The sequence below is a fragment of the Chionomys nivalis genome, chromosome 17, assembly GCF_950005125.1.
Source record: "Chionomys nivalis chromosome 17, mChiNiv1.1, whole genome shotgun sequence".
NCBI classification, from domain to species: domain Eukaryota; kingdom Metazoa; phylum Chordata; class Mammalia; order Rodentia; family Cricetidae; genus Chionomys; species Chionomys nivalis.
Genome location: NC_080102.1, coordinates 33,088,765 through 33,106,417, shown reverse-complemented (window position 1 = coordinate 33,106,417; position 17,653 = coordinate 33,088,765). Strand labels below are relative to the sequence as shown.

Below are 17,653 nucleotides of genomic sequence, written 5' to 3'. Positions count from 1 at the left end.
CACCAAGTTCCTTATAATTGCTCAGTTAATCAGTTAGCTACTCTCTGCAGACTAAGCAATATCCAATGACTCTGGAAACAAAAAGGGAAGTTGTGGTCCACATTGCCAGGCTTAGAGAGACGGGCATCCTGGTGCCCTGCCAGTCACCCTGGAATACACTTCTCATGTCTGTCAAGAAACCTGGGACCTCTGGTTCTCATGAGTCTGATTCTTCCAGAGAAACAGGTGTGCACTGTCTTGGACCTGAAAGATGCCTTCTTCAGCCTCCCGTGGACATAGGTGAGTCAACCCATTTTTGCTCTTAATGGTCAGATCCAGAGAGAGGTTGCAGTGGGCAACTTCTTGGACCAGGTTGTCCCAAAGATCTGAAAATTCTCCAGCCAGCCCTGTTTGATGAGACACTTCATCAGAGGTTTCCTGGGACCACACTCTTACAACGTATACTCTAAGCAAACCTCCTCCTAGCCTCTAAAACTAAAATAAATTCTAAAAGCGCCACTGAGGGACTGCGGCAAGAGTGAACTTTGGTCTCCAGAGCATTGGCTAAGAAGAACCGACTTTGTACATCAGAGGTTACATCTTGGCTACCAGCTGAGGGGAGGCAAAGGGAGCCGTCTCAGAGTAGGATTGCTGCCATCCTTCAGTCCCAGCTCCAAAGCATAAGAGGCAGGTTCAAGAGTCCCCACATGTGGCTGGGTATTGTTGCCTCTGGGTACCAGAATTTGCTGAAATAGCAAGGCCTCTAAACACCAGCATAAAGGGTGGGGGCACTGAGCCCCTAATCTGGACTGAGACTAAACAAAAAAACATTCGAGGCTTTAAAAGTAGCTCTGACTGACTCCTGCCCAGCATTTCCAGATGTCTCAAAACCTTTTCATCTGCTTGTCCATGAAACAAAGACATTATAAAGAGGGGTTTTAACCAAAAATCTGGGATCATGGGAGTGCCCTGTGGCATACCTGTCCAAAGGATTAGACCCTGTAGCCACAGGATGGCCCACCTGTCTAAGAGCTGTGGCGCCTACCGCTGGTCTAAGGAAACAAGTGAATTCTGGTCAGAATCTTATACACACAGCGCCCCACACTGTTGAGGCTCAGGTATCTGAGGAACACCAGAACACTGGCTGTCTAATGCCTAGGTGGCCTAGTCCCAGGCTGTACTTCTGGTCCACCCTTGTCTTAATTAGACCAAGGCGATTTTTATAAAGGAAAACACTTAATTGGGGCTGGCTTACAATTTCAGAAATTTAGTCCATTACTGTCTCGGTGGGAAACATGGCCATATGCCGGCAGACATGGAGCTGGAGCCCCACAGGCAGGAGAAGCAACTGTGTGCCACCCTGAGCTTAGCTTGAACATAGGAGAGCTCAGAGCCCGCCCCCAGAGTGAAGCATTTGATGTAGGTGGGTCTTCTGTTTTGTGTTGATTTCATTGGTTAAATAAACTGCCTTGGCTCTTTGATAGGACAGAAAATTAGGTAGGCGGAGTAAACAGAACTGAATGCTGGGAGAAAGAAGGCCATGATTCTCTAACCTAAGACGGACGTAGGCTAGAGTCTTTCCCGGTGAGCCACCACCTCATGGTGCTACAAAGATTATTAGAAATGGGTTAAGCAAGATATGAGAGTTAGCCAAGAAGAGGCTAGATATAATGGGTCAAGCAGTGTTTAAAAGAATACAATTTGTGTGTTGTTATTTCAGGTGTAAAGCTAGCCACGAGGGAGCCGGGCGGGATGAAAAGCAGGCCTGCCACTCCTGCTTGCCCCATCACTACAAGCACTCCTGCCAACAAGGCCACACCTGCTCTAACAAGGTCACACCTCCTAATGTGGGGGCCATTTTCTTTCAGACCACCACAACCCTCAAGTCCAGTTTGAGAAGCCCACTGCCATCCTGCCTGCTAGTGACCCACGGGTGCTCATCCATGAATGTCACAGAGAGGAGAAAGATGAAACCAGGTATGTGGGAGCTGCCATAGTACTTTAACTGAAACGATTTTGTCACAAGCCAGGCACCTCAACCTGGAGAGCAGAACGGATTGGTCAGACTCAGGCTCTCAGACTGGGAGAAGGGAAGTCCACCACCGTACACACAGGCAGTCATTATGCTTTTACTACTGCGCATGTCCATGGTGCGATCTATAGAAAGAGAGGGCTTCTCACCACTTGGGAGAAGGACATTAAAAACAGGGATTCTCGCCAGGCGGTGGTGGCGCACGCCTTTAATCCCAGCACTCGGGAGGCAGAGACAGGCAGATCTCTGTGAGTTCGAGGCCAGCCTGGTCTACAAGAGCTAGTTCCAGGACAGGAACCAAAAAAGCTACAGAGAAACCCTGTCTCGAAAAATCCAAACAAAAACAAAAAACAGGGATTCTCTGTAGCATAGTCGTCTGTCCTGGAACTCCCTCCGTAGATTAGGCTGGCCTTGAACTCACAGAGATCCACCTGCCTCTGCCTCCCAAGTGCTGGGATTAAAGGTGTGCACCAGCACCACCCAGCTAGATTTTTAAAAATCTAATTATTATATATACAGTATCCTATCTGCATGCATGCCTGTGTTGTGCCCTTGTTGCGAGATCCCAAACAAGACCACCACAGAGCAGGTATCCAATGCAAACACACAGGGGTTTATTGAAACAAATCTTGATTTGGGCAGCAGCTCAGCACGCGAGAGACTGAGAGCAGCCTTGGGCATTTACAGGCTAGGATTTATAAAGGGAAAACCACAAGTGGGTCACAAGCCTTGTAGGAAGGTCTTGGGGTAGTTGACTTTTAACCTGATTGGTTGTGGTGAGGGGAAGTACAGAATTGAAGAGTAAAGTAGTTAAAAATACATCAGGCGTGGTTGAGGCGTGTGGTTAGTGGCTGTCATCAATCACACCCTCATCAGTAAAACCCAGGGTGGAGTTCTGCTCCTTTAGGGAACTTGGAAGAACTTGGGATCATGGAGAGGGCATAAGAGGGGTGGTCTTAGTTTAGTTCAAATTTAACCTTCACACCTGCAGGCCAGAAAAGGCAACAAATCATATTACAGATGGTTGTGAGCTCCCATGTGGGTGCTGGGAATTGAACTCATATCTCGGGAAGAACAGCCAGTGCTCTTAACCTCTGAGCCATTTCTTCAGTCCGTTTTTACAGGTTTTTTTTTTTTTTAACCATATCTAGTAAACTTACAAATTTCAAGTCACAGAAAGTTTATATAATAGTCTTACAAATCTTGAGATAAATTTATATTTTAGCAAAAGTTTGAGAGTTAAGTAAGACCAAGAAAAGGAGCGTGAGAAGAGCAGCAGTCATTCCTGTTGCCGCAGTCTCTCTTCAGCTGTTTTAAAGCACCCAGTGTCTCCTCCTGGGCTGCTGGGTTTTCCTTTCCCTGTCAGAGCAGGAGACCTGTCTGCCCCAAGACAGAGATTTAGGAGAAAACTTTTAAACAGGCATGCTTGGGTCAGGAGAGGAGGGCCATAACCCAACTCCAGAGCCAGCTTTTAATAAAGCAGAACGGCATAAAACAATACTTCAATATTATCCATTCCCAAGATGCCTTGTTGTGAGATATTTGTTTACACTATTCAAAGGTGTGTATTCGTGATTGGTTTAACAAAGAGCTGAATGACCAATAGCTATGCAGGAGAGAATAGGCGGGACTTCCTGGGAAAGAGAGGAATTCAGGAAGAATCTAGGTGCATGAGAGATGCCAGCAAGATGTGGAGAGAGTCAGTCATACAGAACGGAAGAGAGGTAAAAAGTCAAGTGGCAGAATATAGATTAATAGAAACAGGCAAATTTAAGTTAGAAAAGCTAGTTGGGAACAAGCCTATGGTAAAGGTCAAACTTTCATAATAATAAGTCTCTGTGTATATTGTTTGGGAGCTGGCAGCCTGACAAAATCTAATTACACACCCGAATCCCTGCAAAACTGAATCTACTGACCAGAGGAAGCAGAAAATAAAGCTCAGAGATAACAATTCATGGGAAACCCACAGGACTTAACAGCGGGCTCAGAGATAACAATTTGTGGAAAACCCACAGGACTTAACAGCAGGTTCAGTGAACCAGTAAGAGGGGCAGAGACAGAACTGAACAAGATGGCAGTGGTGGTGGCGGAGGGGCAGTGGGAGGCAGCCAGGAGCAGTCAGCCTTGTGGAAATCCTGAAAAAATGATGCTGCAAGCAACCCATAAGGGTCTTAGCCATGCTTGGTCCAGCTCCCATGTCTGAAACAAAACTTAAGCACACCAGAAAACATAAATCCATCAGACAAAAGCAAACAAGAATGTTCACACGGAGACTAGACAGACATGTGGTGGCCACCTTCACTCATATGTACCAGAACCAGGAGAACAGGAAGGCATTTCCCATTCTGTCCCTGGAGACTGGGTCTATGATCGTATCTCATCTCCCGTGTTTCCCCAGATGTCAGGATGTTCAGACCAGAACTCACTAATTGGCCTGCGTTTTAAAACACATTGACCAGCAAGTTTTACTTTTTTGTTTGTTTCCAAGACAGAGTTTCTTTATGTAGCCCTGGCTGTCCTGGAACTCACTCTGTAGCCCAGGCTGGCCTCAAACTCACAAAGATCCACCTGCCCCTGTCTCCAGAGTGCTGGGAATTCGCAAATTTGGAGTAGTCACAGTCTGGGAGTCCTGGGGGCCTCCAGGTCCACAATGTGCTTGCCCCATTTAGGGCTTCTTCACCCTAGGGTCTCTGCATGGCGGTTCTTTCCCCTTTAGGGTTTGTCCCCCACTAGTGACTCCTTAATTTGGGGCAGCCACCGTCTTGGGCTTTCCCAGGCTTCCAAGTCCACCTTGGACTTGCCCCCACTTAGGGACTATCCCAAGACTCCTATCCCCGAGTCTGAGGTATCCCAGGGATCCTGGATGAGTCCCCAAAATGTCATGGAGCTTGAGACCTCCAGGAAAAGACCACGGACTCAATCTGGATTATAATTAGTTCAATTTATTGATACTGCTAGCAAGACAGCAATCTCTGAGCCAGACTAGAGACTGCTGGGTGAAGGGGGTGAGGGGAGGATTCTTAAGGCAAACCTACAAGAAGACCTTGAGTATCTGCACATGGAAGCCAGGAGCCGTTCTGCTCTGCCAAGATTAGGTAGCCAAGGAGAACTCAAATAGTCCTCGCATGTCTGTATAAGCAGGTCACAGAAGCCAAAGGGCAGTTAGTCATATCATGATGTGTAGATGTCACGGCTGTGCACTTTTGGGTGGAGGTCACTGCGTCAGGGTTATTGGGAACTTATCTTCAGGGACTGGAGTCAGACACAGATGGCTGGTGGGTACCAAGATGGATGCCTAGCACAAAACGGAGTTTCTTTAGCCATCAAACTATCAGTGCCGCCTGGGCCTTTAATTCTCGTTCTGATTGGATTAATGGTGGGCTCCTGTATTTTAAACTGTTTGGCCAATTATGTACAATTAGGTAAAATTAATGGCCCTTAGGACTAACTATACTTCTTTAGAGCGGGATAAGTCCATGATTTGACTCATTCACTAAGACCAGTGGGGAATGTAACATGTCTCCAGACCTTAGTGGCCCCTAAACCTTAGCACAGCTGACTCCATGATGGAAGCACCACTCAGGCCGCACAACTCAGCATGTAGACAGCACCGGTTGACAAAAACAAAGACATAATCCATCCAAGGCTATAGTTCTGGGAAAGTTTCTAAATGCACTCACTGTGCTTTTTTACTTCTGTGGGTCCGCTTCTAGGTAACCGTTATTGTTAACTGAAGAATGTCCACTCAGGACATGGTTTTTGTGCTGAAGAGCTCACCCTGAGAAATTCTTGGTGCTAAACCGGGATCCTGAGCACACGATGTAGGTGCCGACCAGCTAACAAAGACTTTCTTTTGGCTTAAACCCATGTCCTGGTCTTCTCTGGTGGACACCCCACAAGTGGAGGCCTGATGTCCAAGATAACCTAAGGAGGTGCTATCAAAGGAGGGAGAGGTGATAGGGAAGTGACAGGTTCAAAAGAAGTAGTGGGTGCCAAGGTCTTGAGATACGGGAAGAGTGTCGCCAGTCATCTGGACCTGAGAGAGCAGGCAGGCTGGAGTGTGGTAAGCAAGGGTCAGACAGTCCTAAAGCCACTCCAGAACTCGGATTCATTCTAACTGTACTGGGAGGCACTGAAACTCATGAAGGGGAGGGATATATTTTAATTTACACACACACACACACACACACACACACACACACGTTTTGCCTGTTTGTATGTTTGTCTACTACTTGCATGCCTGGGTCTGCGGAATGCAGGAAATGGGGACAGATGCTCTGGAACTGGAGTTACAGTTGGTTGCGAGCTGCCATGTAGGTGCTGAGAATCAAACATGGGTCCTCCTGAAGAGCAACTGGTACTCTTAAATCACTGAGCCATCTTTCCAGCCTGCCTTCCTTTTTTTTGAAAATGCTGGGGATGGGACATGAAACCAGGGTCTCAAGTCTGCTGTGTGTGTTTCATTATTGGGCTAAACCTCCAGATCCACACCCACCCCATCCCATTTTTGAAATGGGGGTCTCACTATTGTTAGCTATTCTAGATCTTGAAAGCTCAAATGATCCTTTTTCCTTCATTTTAAGGTTAGTCTTGGGGCTGCGGGAAAATGCATCAGAAAAGAGAAGGGTTCCTCCTGTGTTTCTGTTGACTGTGAGCTCAGCTTGGTCCCTAGCTTCTTGAGTGACAACATGGCCCCAGTGCTGCCTGCTGCTGTGGTGGGGTTCACCTGTGTATTATGAGGCCTCTACCCATTAGATCCTCCACACAAACTGTCCCCAGGCACTGTTATAAGTGTCCCTTGTTGAGAACAACTGCCGTGAATGGAGAACGCACGGATGATTCCCAGGGTCCCTACTACAGACACTCAACAACTAACCAAACCCTAACCTGGCATCCTAGTAGCTGGGGTCAAAAGGAAGGCGATGTCTTGCTGCTGTAGAGGCTCCACCCTCACCCCACCGTACGGCAGGGACGACTTTTCTCAATTACACATTGTACTCTCATGAGCTTGATCTTCCTAGGCACTCCCGAGAAACAGTGACCAGCCAGAACCCTGGTCTCGCAGCTCTGTCCCCAGTGGAGGAAGATGGTGGCTTCTTGGAGGGCATCCCTCCACTGTGGGAACCTGACAGAGCACAGTAAGCAGGTTGGAAACACATTTACTTTTATGAGAAAATAGACATCCAGTAGCAGCAGCAACAACATCTGCTCACAAAACCATGGCAGCTCCTGCAAGGCAATGTGGAGATCAGTGCAGGTGTCCATGGAGCAGGGGGGTCACTCACGAAGGAAGCCACCGAGTGTACAGCAAAACAAAATGTCTAGTCCAATGTGCACAACACGGACACAGCACCAAGTATGGTTTACATGAAAAGAAGAGTTAACAACTGCGACACAAACACCAGACTGGGAAGAGCATCTGCTACAACACAACGGGCTGTGGCTGCAGCCCTCAAAGAGGATTCCCCACTCACTGCAGTTTAGCAGAGCAGGGCAGGACATACCCCGCAGGGAGTGTATAGGCCATGAGGACACACAGGTGTCTCTGCACCAGCCAGATAGAAGATGAGGCTCCAGCAGATTGCTAACGTGGCCAAGGTGAGGTGTGGACAGGCCAGCTGGGTGCTAACAGTTCACGGGTGCCAAGATCCCTCTGAAGGTCCAGAGCCAAATGACTGCAGGCCCAGCTGCAGAGCAATGCCTCACCTAGGTGTTGGCTGGGAGCTGCACCATGAAAGCATCAGTCCCAGGGCATCAGGAGAGGGCAATCTACTTGTCTTCCTTGAGAAGGAACCAGGAAAAAGCAAACATTCAACTCTACTGGCACCATGTTCAGAAGGGGTAGGCTGACAGGGAGAGCCACCTCTTAGCCTAAGGGGAAATGTGGCACACAGGCTAGTCTCCTTGTCTGCACTGTGCCTGGGGTCCACACCAGAGAGGAGCCCCGCCCAAATCTTCCCTAGAAGCCACAGTGCATCTGTCTCTTGAGTCAGGGTACACAGCCTTTAATCCGTGGCCCCAGTTCTTCCTTCCTCCTCTTCAGGGCATCTTGGTGTCCTAACTCATTGGCACAGGAAATGCTTCTGTCTTGATGTCAAACTGGAACGGATACAAAGGTGAAGGAGTGGAGCCCAAGTGAGCCCTGGAGCTACAGACTTCCAGGAACTGAAGTTGCCAGCTAGAGTCAAGGCTGACCAATGGTCCTGGGCCCAGTCCAGGACTACTTCTGACTCTCCTTACAGGGTGGCTCCTAACTTCTCACGTGGTTCGGAGGGACTGAGGGAACGGATGCCAGTGGAGCTCAGAGCTCTTGGTCACTTGTTGTCAGACCCTGGCAGTGCTTCTGCTCCAAGTGAGGCTGAGCAGCAGCCGCGCTGTCAGAACCTTCCTGCAGGACAGGGCCCACGGCGTGTGGCTGCCTTGCACGTCTCAGAAGTTTCTGGCTACAGTTGAGGATGCTTCTGTAATTAGAATACCAATACATTGCTGGAGTGCTCGTCAATGACAATGCTCAGGACATCTAGAAGGTTCTGAACATTTAGTCTGACCCAGGTGAAGGAAAGAGCTGGTGCTGGGGACTCTCCAGCAGGCTGACAGTGGGCCAGAGCTAATGGTCGCTCGTGAACAATGTGATGTGGCCATCTTAACTTCAGGGTAGGAACAAGTCCAAGTGTCCTGGAGTCACCCCATGGCATCCAAAAGGCCTCCCTGAGCTCATCTTCCTACAGATTTCCAGTTGCCAGTGGATTCTGTGATGACAGCCTCCGGTGCATGACCCCAATGGGCATCTGCAGTGCCCTGTGGTGGAGGTAGACACTGACTCTCTTGACTTCTCTAAGCTTCTTGCACTAGCAGCCTGGAAAAAAAACAAAGAACAGTCTGGGTAAATGAGAAGAGGGCAGTTCCTCATTCACTAGGAGATAGCTAACTGACAGAAATGGGGGGGATGGGGGGAGGGTTAAGTGCAAGATGGTTCTTCCAGCTACCCAAAGAAAGTGAAGGGTGCTGAGGGATGTGGGGCTCCAGCCGTGGACCAATACCTAGAGACACACAAGTGCACTCAGCACCAGCAGCAGGTCTGACACCCTCCCACCTCGGCTGGGGCTGTACCCTGACCTCCTGCTGGTTTGGTTGTGTGACTTTTCTCATAATTGCATTTGGGAAAAAAAGAAAAGAATGCCAACAAGGGTTGGAGAAATGGCTCAGCAGTTAAGTGGTGTGGGAGGTCCTTCTGTCTGTTGATTTTATTGGTTAATGAATAAAGAAACTGCCTTGGCCTGCTGATAGGGCAGAACTTAGGAAGGTGGGGAAAACTGGACTGAATGCTGGGAGAAGGAAGGCGGAGGGAGAGAGACATGCCATGGATCCGACATCAGGGACAGATGTGCTGAAACCTGGTAGGCCACAACCTCGTGGTGATGCACAGATTAATAGAGATGGGTTAAATTAAGATCTAAAAGTCAGCCAATAAGAAGTTAGAGCTAAAGGGCCAAGCAGTGATTTAATTAATACAGTTTCTGTGTGATTATTTCAGTTTGGGGCGGCCGGGACAAACAAGTAGCCTTCTCCTAAAGTTAAGAGCACTGGCTGCTCTTCCAGAGGTCCTGAGTTCAATTCCCAGTACCTACAAGGTGACTAACTATAACTCCAGTTCCAGAGGATCCAACACCCTCTTCTGGCCTCTGTGAATACTGCATGCATGTGGTACACAGACAAACATGCATGGAAACACCCAAACACAAAGATAAAGGAAATGATAAAACAATGTAAAAGTATGCCAACACACAGGAAGACGTGTGCAATAAAACCACAGGCACGAGCCAATGCCACACCTACGCTGTCTTGTCTTTTTTCATTGAGACAGGGTCTCACTATGTAGCCCTGGCTATCCTGGAACTTTCTGTACACCAGGCTGGCCTTGAACTCACAGAGATCTGCCTCCCTCTTCCTTCAGAGTGTTGAAATTAAAGGCATGTGTTAAAGGTGGGTTTCTCTGTGTAACAACCCTGGCTGCCCTGGAACTAGCTGTTGTAGATCAGGCTGGCCTCAAACTCAGAGATCAGTCTGCCTCTGCCTCCCGAGTGTTGGGGTTAAAGTCATGTGCCACCACTGCCTGGCTTTAGCTGATTCTTTAGAGTTGAGCACTGTTACTCCCATTGCATGGGAAACTGAGGCACAAGGTTCAGCAATATATCCAACATCGCAACATCCAGGCAAGGAGACTTCGGCTGAAGGACTCTACCACATTTCCCCTCGGAGATCAAGACACTGGCTTTTAACATGGTTCTTTGGCTATGTTTGGACTAGGCAGCTGAGGCTGGTCTACTCTACCAAAAAACAAAATAAAACAAAAAGCGTATAAACAACTTGATTCTTCCCAAGAACCCTGGGCTGAGGTATAGCTAAGTGGCAGAGCATTGGCCTAGCACTCTGGACTCTGTGCTCCATCCCCAGGACCACAAAAGCAAAACAATGATGGTGAACCCACCTGTCTGCTGGAGGGATGACTGGACTCTGCCACCTAGACACTGCTGCAGGTGTCTTCCAGGGCCAGTCTGAGGCGAATATGTGACTACATGGCATTCTGTGTCTGGGCCCTGTCCTATGCATCCTAAAATGTGGGAAAGACATTAAAGAATTATTTGTAACCTGGTCCAGAAGCAGTTCATGTGGCCAGGTTAGGGAGCAGCTCCGTTGGAGTCAGCTCTGTTTCTCTAAGTCAATGGCTCCTTAAGCGTCCACTCAAAGCAACACTTTACACTGCCAATGACAGGGTTATCAGAGTTCTGCACAAACTGAATTGACTCAGACAAGTCAGGCACTCCTTGGGTTGTGTTTGACTGATCTGGGCTATTGTAGATTCTGTGTCCACACTGTCACTCTCCTGGAACATCAAACTGCAGAAGGTACATTGACTAGCTCCCTGCCACTCATGGTTCCAGACCAGTCCCTGCACCCAGGGATCCCAACATTCTTAGCTGGCCTTTCCTTAGCTCTGAAGGACTAAGCCTATGTATGGAAAGTGCGAAGAAACCGCCTGCAAGTTCTCTGTGGCTCAAACTCTTCATTTTGCTCATTAAGAATATGGATCAGAAACTAGGTATGGGGTACAAGCCTACAAATTCCAGAGTTTTGAAGGCTGAAGGAGGAGGTTCATGGTGAGTTCAAGGCCAGCCTGGGCTATAGTTAGCTCTCAGCAGCCTGAGTAACTTATCAAGACACTGTCACAAACAAAAAGTACAAACAAACCCCAAGAGAGCACTGTGCCAGCTACCTTAACCAATGTTTGATGGCTTACGCCTGTCACTCCAGCATTCCAGAGGCGTATAGGCAGGGGCACCAAGAGTTTGAGGTCAGTCCAGGCTACACAGTGAGAGCCAAGACAACTTGGGCTAGAGTGATATCCTGTCTCAACCAAACAAAACAAACGGTTGGCAAACAAACCATGGCGGCATGTCACTCTGTCAAGTTTGGCTAGTACACGTCCACCACCTCATTCTGTGCCATCTATGTAAGGGCTGTGGCAATATGTGGCATAGAGTTACTATGTGGCTGCAAAGACAAGAACAAGCTGGATAGTGGTGGTACATGCCTTTAATACCAGCACTCAGTAGGCAGAGGCAGGCAGATGTCTGTGAGTTCGAGGCCAGCCTGGTCTACAGAGTGAGTTCCAGGATAAGAACAAAATCTGGCCTTTACATAAACTGTTACTAACCCCTGACCTGGACTCATGAGGAACGACACTGCGTCACCTGCCTGGTGGACCTCTCGGTGTGGATGAACACACACTATTTTTGGTTTCCCGTCAATACTGAGGAAATTGTGACTCTGCACCCTCAAACCTTCACACACATCCTTAAGGACAGGGTTAGAGGCTGTGACCAGGAAGCTGCCTTACCACCTGCTAACACCCCAGGTTTCCAATGTCCCAGCAGCACGTGGGCAACTCCTCTAACCCAGAACATGCTGCCTGTGTGTGCTATGTATACATCTATGTATATATCTATCTGATACCCATTTTCTCACAATTTCGCCTTACTGGATTTCCATATTAGATTAAGGCATCCTCTCCCATGGGGTCAAGTCTGGTACAATACTCCTGGGGTTGCCTGCACGAGGAGGGTGCAGTGTGGGAAGACTCTGCCTCAGCTTGCACTTCCTGACAGTGCGCACATTATCAGCAAACCTGGCTAGGCCAGAACAGAAGGCACCAGAGACGCTAGTTTCAGCTTGCAGGAGGACGGTTAACGTGGTATAGTTGTTATTTTTCTCATCGTTGTGGCAACTGTCTGAAAAAAGCACCTGAGGGTTTCCTTGGCTCCTGGTGTGAAGGGATACAGGCCATGATGGTGCGGAGTATGACATGGTTGGTCATAGGGCCTGTAACTGGGAAGCACACAGATGAACCCTCAAGTTTTTAAGTCTCTTAAAGTTGGTTTCTTAAGGCTCTGTGTATCTCTACTGCTGCTGTGTGCATGCAGGGTCAGAGGACAATTCTGAGAAGTTGGCCCTCTGCTGCCCCTTTTATATGGGTTCCAGGATTGAACTCCATCAGGCTTCTGAAGCAAGTGCCTTCTCCTGCTGAGCCGTCTCTCTTCAGTTAACTCTCATAGACACACGTCTCCTGAGTGATTCTCTATCCAGTCAGGCTAGTAGTCAGATTAACTACAACACCTGGGAAAATATTCCTACCAGGGAACACAACTACCCTGCACCGTTTATTTTTCATGGTTTATCTGTTGACAAACCTATCTCTAGTTTTTGGTTGGGGACCCTTCTTTCAGGACAGAGTCCTCAAAGACTACAGCTATTATTATTATTTTTTAAATGTCTGCATCCCTGCTAACTTTCCCCCAACTCACCTTCTGGTCAGCAGTCACTTTGCTATCCTCAGAACACAGACCTCATAAAGCACCTGGGACAGAGGGCAGGCACAACCACATCACCTTGTCCTGGTGACAGGCAGGACGTGGAACTGACCTGAATGGCAGGCTGCCATGGGGCAGGGTCAGTTGTTTCTGAGGGTACAGTGGTGAGAAGCCACAAGACCTAATCTACACAATCTGCCACCATGGTAGGGTGTAGGGTCCACTGCAGCCACTCTGGGTGGACCCAGGCTCCTTGTCCACGATGGTGGCTGGGACAAGGGTACACAGTGCAGTGCAGGATCAGGCACTGGGGCTGAGCTCAGAGACTGTTGGCTCAGCCAGAAGAGAGCAATTTCAGGACCACTTCAGTCAGCTGCACAGAGATGAGCAAGCTCTGGTGTAGTCCAAGGGGATCTGGGTCCTCAGAGCTAGTCAGAGTACTGCCTGCCATCCACTTTAGCGTCCCTCGCCCCCAGCAGACTGCATGGGCCGGGCATCCAGAGCCAGGCTCCTTCAAGTGGACTGACAGGTGGAGTGGATGGAGTGAGCAGAGGCTGCAGAGGGAGGCAGTGGCCCTAGCCAATACGGGTGTCACTTTAGCTATAAGTTCTCGGTGACCCAACGCTATTCCCAAAGATGCCCCTGAGTAGGAAGAAGTAGTCTGGAAAATGGCTGGAGCTGCAGTAAGCCCCCAGGGAGCACCGTGTTACCACCAAGTGTAGACTCACAGGGCGGAAAGCCTCTGTGGGTTCTCACATCTGACAGGTGAAATTTCCTTCTGATGACAGAGACACGGCAGCCAGATGAGCCATCAGTAGCAAACTGCATGAGAAACCTAGACCAACATCTGATGTTTGACAAAGATCCACAGTTGCAGGCTGCCCTGCTCAGTGCTTCTTCCTCAGATGACGCTTCCGATGCCGGATGAGGCAGGAGCTGTAGGCGAAGGTTTTTCCACATTCCTCGCAGCCATAAGGCTTCTCTCCAGTGTGTGTTTTCTGGTGTTTCAGAAGATTGGAGCCACAGTTGAAGGCCTTCCCACACTCCCCACATTTAAAGGGCTTCTCACCAGTATGGATTCTCAGATGTTTCGTGACGTCTGAGCTGTGTCTGAAGGTTTTCCCACACTGGTCACACTTAAAGGGCTTCTCTCCGGTGTGAACTCTCTGGTGGCGGATGTGGTCTGTCTTGTGTTTGAAGATTCGTCCGCATTCACCACACTCGTAGGGTTTCTTCCTCTGAAAAGGAATAAACACGGGGACGCCCTCAAAGTCATCTTTAAATGAGGCATCAAAGGCATCAAAGATATGCGCCTCATCTTCGGGACTCAGGACGGGCTGTTTGCGGGGCTTCCGGGGCCTTGCTGACCTCTTGCTTGGCCTTTTTGCCTTGGATGCTTTCTCTCCTTTGACAGTGGCCTTTGGCACTCCTGCTTCCTCCTTTGGAGTCTGGGTCTTCTTTTTCCTGCCTGCAGGCTTTTCCATTGCTGCTCCAGGAAGTGGGAAACACCCTGGAAGCCAGGGAAGGCCGAGGGCTCCCAGACAGCAGCTGCTAGCTCTTTCTTTGTGACTTCACTCTGTCAGGGGCAGCTCACCACATCTTGCTTATGAAGCTGCATTTTGGCATTCAGCAGACGGAACCAGAACCGCCATCCTTTTGCTTCTGGAGACAAAAACATTGACAACAGGTCAAAGGCAGCTCTCGGGGCTGCAGTCCCTCCACTGGCCTTCCAAATGCTCACTTGATGAGCTGCTCAGACTAACGTGGACTCCCCAGAACCCCAGTCCACGTCACTGGTCCATAGCACGCTCATCTCTTTGAGTGGTGTTCTCACTGACTCAGCCACTGACCAGGAGACACTCCCTGCCTGAGGACAAGACTTTCACTCATCCTGCAGAACTCCGTATGCACCGTGGACCAATGGCCACTTCCCACCTCCAAAATGGAACCTTCCCTTCCCTTCCTCATCCTCTCCACCTGCCCACTTTGGGACTGTGCATATACTCTGCAGCAGAAGGAAACTCCACTGCACATAGCCTGGTTCTGTGCCTGAAAACTCAGGGCTGTTCTCATAAACCTCAGCAGCCAGCAAACCCCATCAACACCCCCAAAGGCTGCCCCTTGTGCTGCTGAGTCTTTATGTGAGAAAGGCTTTTCTTTATCTCTAAACCTGTGCCATCTCTTTCACCCCTGGAGGCCTGAAGGGGTGGGCTATGCTGGGAGTCCCATAGAGCCTCCACGCCTGTCCAAAACCACAGCTGCCACTTTGGGAGCACACTGTGTTTTGTTCTAAGTATTCGACCAATGCCTGCACATCTAACCCAGCAGATAAAGGTCTTATCTGGATTCGGACTCCAAGCTCAGCTAGGCATTTGCCTGCACTGTCTGAACGTCAGCGTCTGAAAGTGTTCTGTCTTTTGTGGGACAGCTCAGGAGAGGACATCTGAGAGTCCCTGTCTGACAGCCCCCAGACTCAGTACCAATTCAAACACCATCCCTCCGGTGAGAGGAATCACGAGCGGGGCCCAGGTGTCTTGTGTTTGCTCACCAAGGCGCATCCTCAATGAAAACTGAAAACAGACATTAAAACCAACTGCCCCCTCCCCTCACAGGCCCGTGCACAGGGGTGGGTGCGAGTGATTCAGGCAACTTAGTTCAATGGAGCGGGCCTAACGGCTCAGGTCCATCACAGTGCTGCAGGACCTGGCGGGACTCGGAGCTCAAGTCACCCAGCAGCAAGGGGCTTCGCTAGGAAACCCGCCCCATCTTCCCCGCCTCCGGGACCTCCGCAACAACACAGAGTGGCTAGCGGCCCACGGAGAGACGACCCAGAAGCCAATCTTCGCCGGGCCGGGGATACCGAGCGTGCATGCAAAAGGTACCTTGGTGGGTATCGAGCGCAGACGCCGTGGGCAAGCAGGCGGGTGGGTGGGCAGGCGGGCGGGCGACGGTTACAATCCCCACTTGAGCCCGCCACTCCCGCCTCTCCCGCGCCTGAAGGCGCCCGCCCCTCTAGTGCCGCTCTACCTTCCCCGGCCTCTCGGTGGTGCTGCGGCGCGCTCCACAGCCCCGCCCACCGTTCTCAGCGGTCTCCGGTGCCTCTCTAGGAGTCCTTGCCGGGCTCTCAGTGGTACCGCTGCAGGCCCCGTAGCCCCGCCCTCTCATTCACGCCCTCCTGGCGCCGCTCTAGGAGCCGTCGCCCGGCCTCTCTATGGTGCTGCGCTCGGCTTCGTAGGCCCACCCACCTCCCCCAGCCCCTTCGGGGCCGCTCTAGGAAACAGGGCCGGACCTCTCGGTGGTGCTGCGGCTGCGGCTTTGCGCAGAGCTTGGGGGGTGCCAAGGAGGTGTCTGCGTCTATGTAGGCTTCTGGACAGCGGGCGGCGCTTTTCTCCCGGCGTTCACCCGTGCGAGCCGCCTTCTCTTCCCAGGCTCCAAGCCGTCCACGTCTTCGGGTTGTTTCTTAGTCTTCGGGCTTGTCACTTGTTCGGCCCACTGTCCACCCGCTCCGGGACGGCGGATCCCCCGTGTGCACGGCATGTGGCCGCCCTGGACCCTACTGACTCTCCAGTAAAAGCCTGGTTCAGGCCTCCTCCGCTTTGTCCCTGATCCCTGGCTCCTGGTCTTTATCGCCAGATACTAAAATCTAGTCCCTTCCTGCGTTTCCACTTTCTGGATACATTCTCCCTCACTATATTTTGTCAGGTTGGCTTAGAGCTAGCAATCTGCCTTGGCCTTTCTCAAGCCCCAGGATTATAGGTGTGCCCTATGGCGGCATTTGGAGATGGTTGCAATTCAAATCAGATACAAGAACCGATTGAGAGCTGCTGTGTGCTCGGCTGAGTCTCCCTGGGGACGCCATTTTGCATGACTGCTATACAATGTTAGGGCCTTCTATCCTGGAGAAGCCGGCCTCTCAGACCTCAAGCGAACCACTTATCTGTCATCTCCCCTTCCCCTTTCAGACTCAAGTGTCAGCATGCTAGACAAATGTGATTGTCCAGTGTGCAGCTTGGGAGCTTGCCTATTAGCGCCCGGGGGTCGCTGTCTAGATTCACAGGGGTGGCTGTGTATCGAAAGGTGATCCATTCAGCCTCCTGATGGAGCTGCCTCTGTGGTTTGTGCGCCACGGCTTGTTGGATCCTTTGCCCCATGAAGGCTGTGTCACAAAGTTGCTGTGAAGACCCCGTTCTGGCCCCCCTGGACCATGCTTAGGAATGCAGTTGCTAGGTCCTAAACTGCGTATTTCCTTTAGTGAGGATCAGCCAGGCTGCTTTCCGGAGAGCCTGTGCCATTTCTCATTCATTCCTACCAGCAGCACGGGGTTTCCTGCCTCATCAGCATTTGGTGAGGGGGCAGGTAGTAGGCATCTTCTTGTTTGCATTTCCCAGAGGGCTAGTGGTCTGTATGCCTCCTGTCACCTGATATAGCCCCCAGTGACAAGTCTCTTAGCTATCTTTAATGAGGTGCTTTGAGCTGGTTGTGGGTGGACTGTAGACACAGTCCTTTGGTCCTGCTTTATCTGGTTCTCAGGCAGGTTCCCCCACTCCCCCACCCTCACTATGCTCCAAGTTCACTCGTGGAACATTTTCGTTGTGGAGTGGCTACCCTCTGGAGAATTATCCTCGTCTCTTGTTGGTGGGGACTCAATTGCTAGGACCATGGCCTGGGCTCGCTCACGTGGTCCAAGCTTTTCTCTAAGATGGCAGTGAGGTGTCTGCTGTGAAGTCCTGGTGTCTGGCCACTGCCTTTGAGGCATCTGTACACACGTCCCCTT

General features: G+C 50.3%; 1 protein-coding gene across 3 annotated transcripts; it reads right to left on the bottom strand.

The window, feature by feature from the left end:
* Nucleotides 1-4,961: 4,961 nt before the first annotated feature.
* Zfp41 (ZFP41 zinc finger protein) lies at nt 4,962-15,888 on the bottom strand. 3 transcript variants are annotated; one of them, XM_057792651.1, is made up of 4 exons: nt 15,762-15,888; nt 12,874-14,541; nt 10,500-10,622; nt 4,962-8,867 (listed from the first exon to the last, which is right to left on the bottom strand). In XM_057792651.1, exon 2 carries the CDS (start codon nt 14,361-14,363, stop codon nt 13,767-13,769), a length of 597 nt encoding a protein of 198 aa, XP_057648634.1. In that variant the 5' UTR covers nt 14,364-14,541; nt 15,762-15,888; the 3' UTR covers nt 4,962-8,867; nt 10,500-10,622; nt 12,874-13,766. The 3 variants fall into 3 exon arrangements, with proteins under 3 accessions (XP_057648634.1, XP_057648633.1, XP_057648635.1); XM_057792650.1 differs by having other exon boundaries at nt 12,874-14,538; nt 15,762-15,843; XM_057792652.1 differs by lacking the exon at nt 10,500-10,622 and having other exon boundaries at nt 12,874-14,538; nt 15,762-15,843.
* Between the last annotated feature and the right edge of the window lie 1,765 nt (nt 15,889-17,653).

Bases quoted from the DNA above. Each gene is read 5' to 3' on its own strand.
- Zfp41 (XM_057792651.1), bottom strand. From the start codon at position 14,363: ATGGAAAAGCCTGCAGGCAGGAAAAAGAAGACCCAGACTCCAAAGGAG.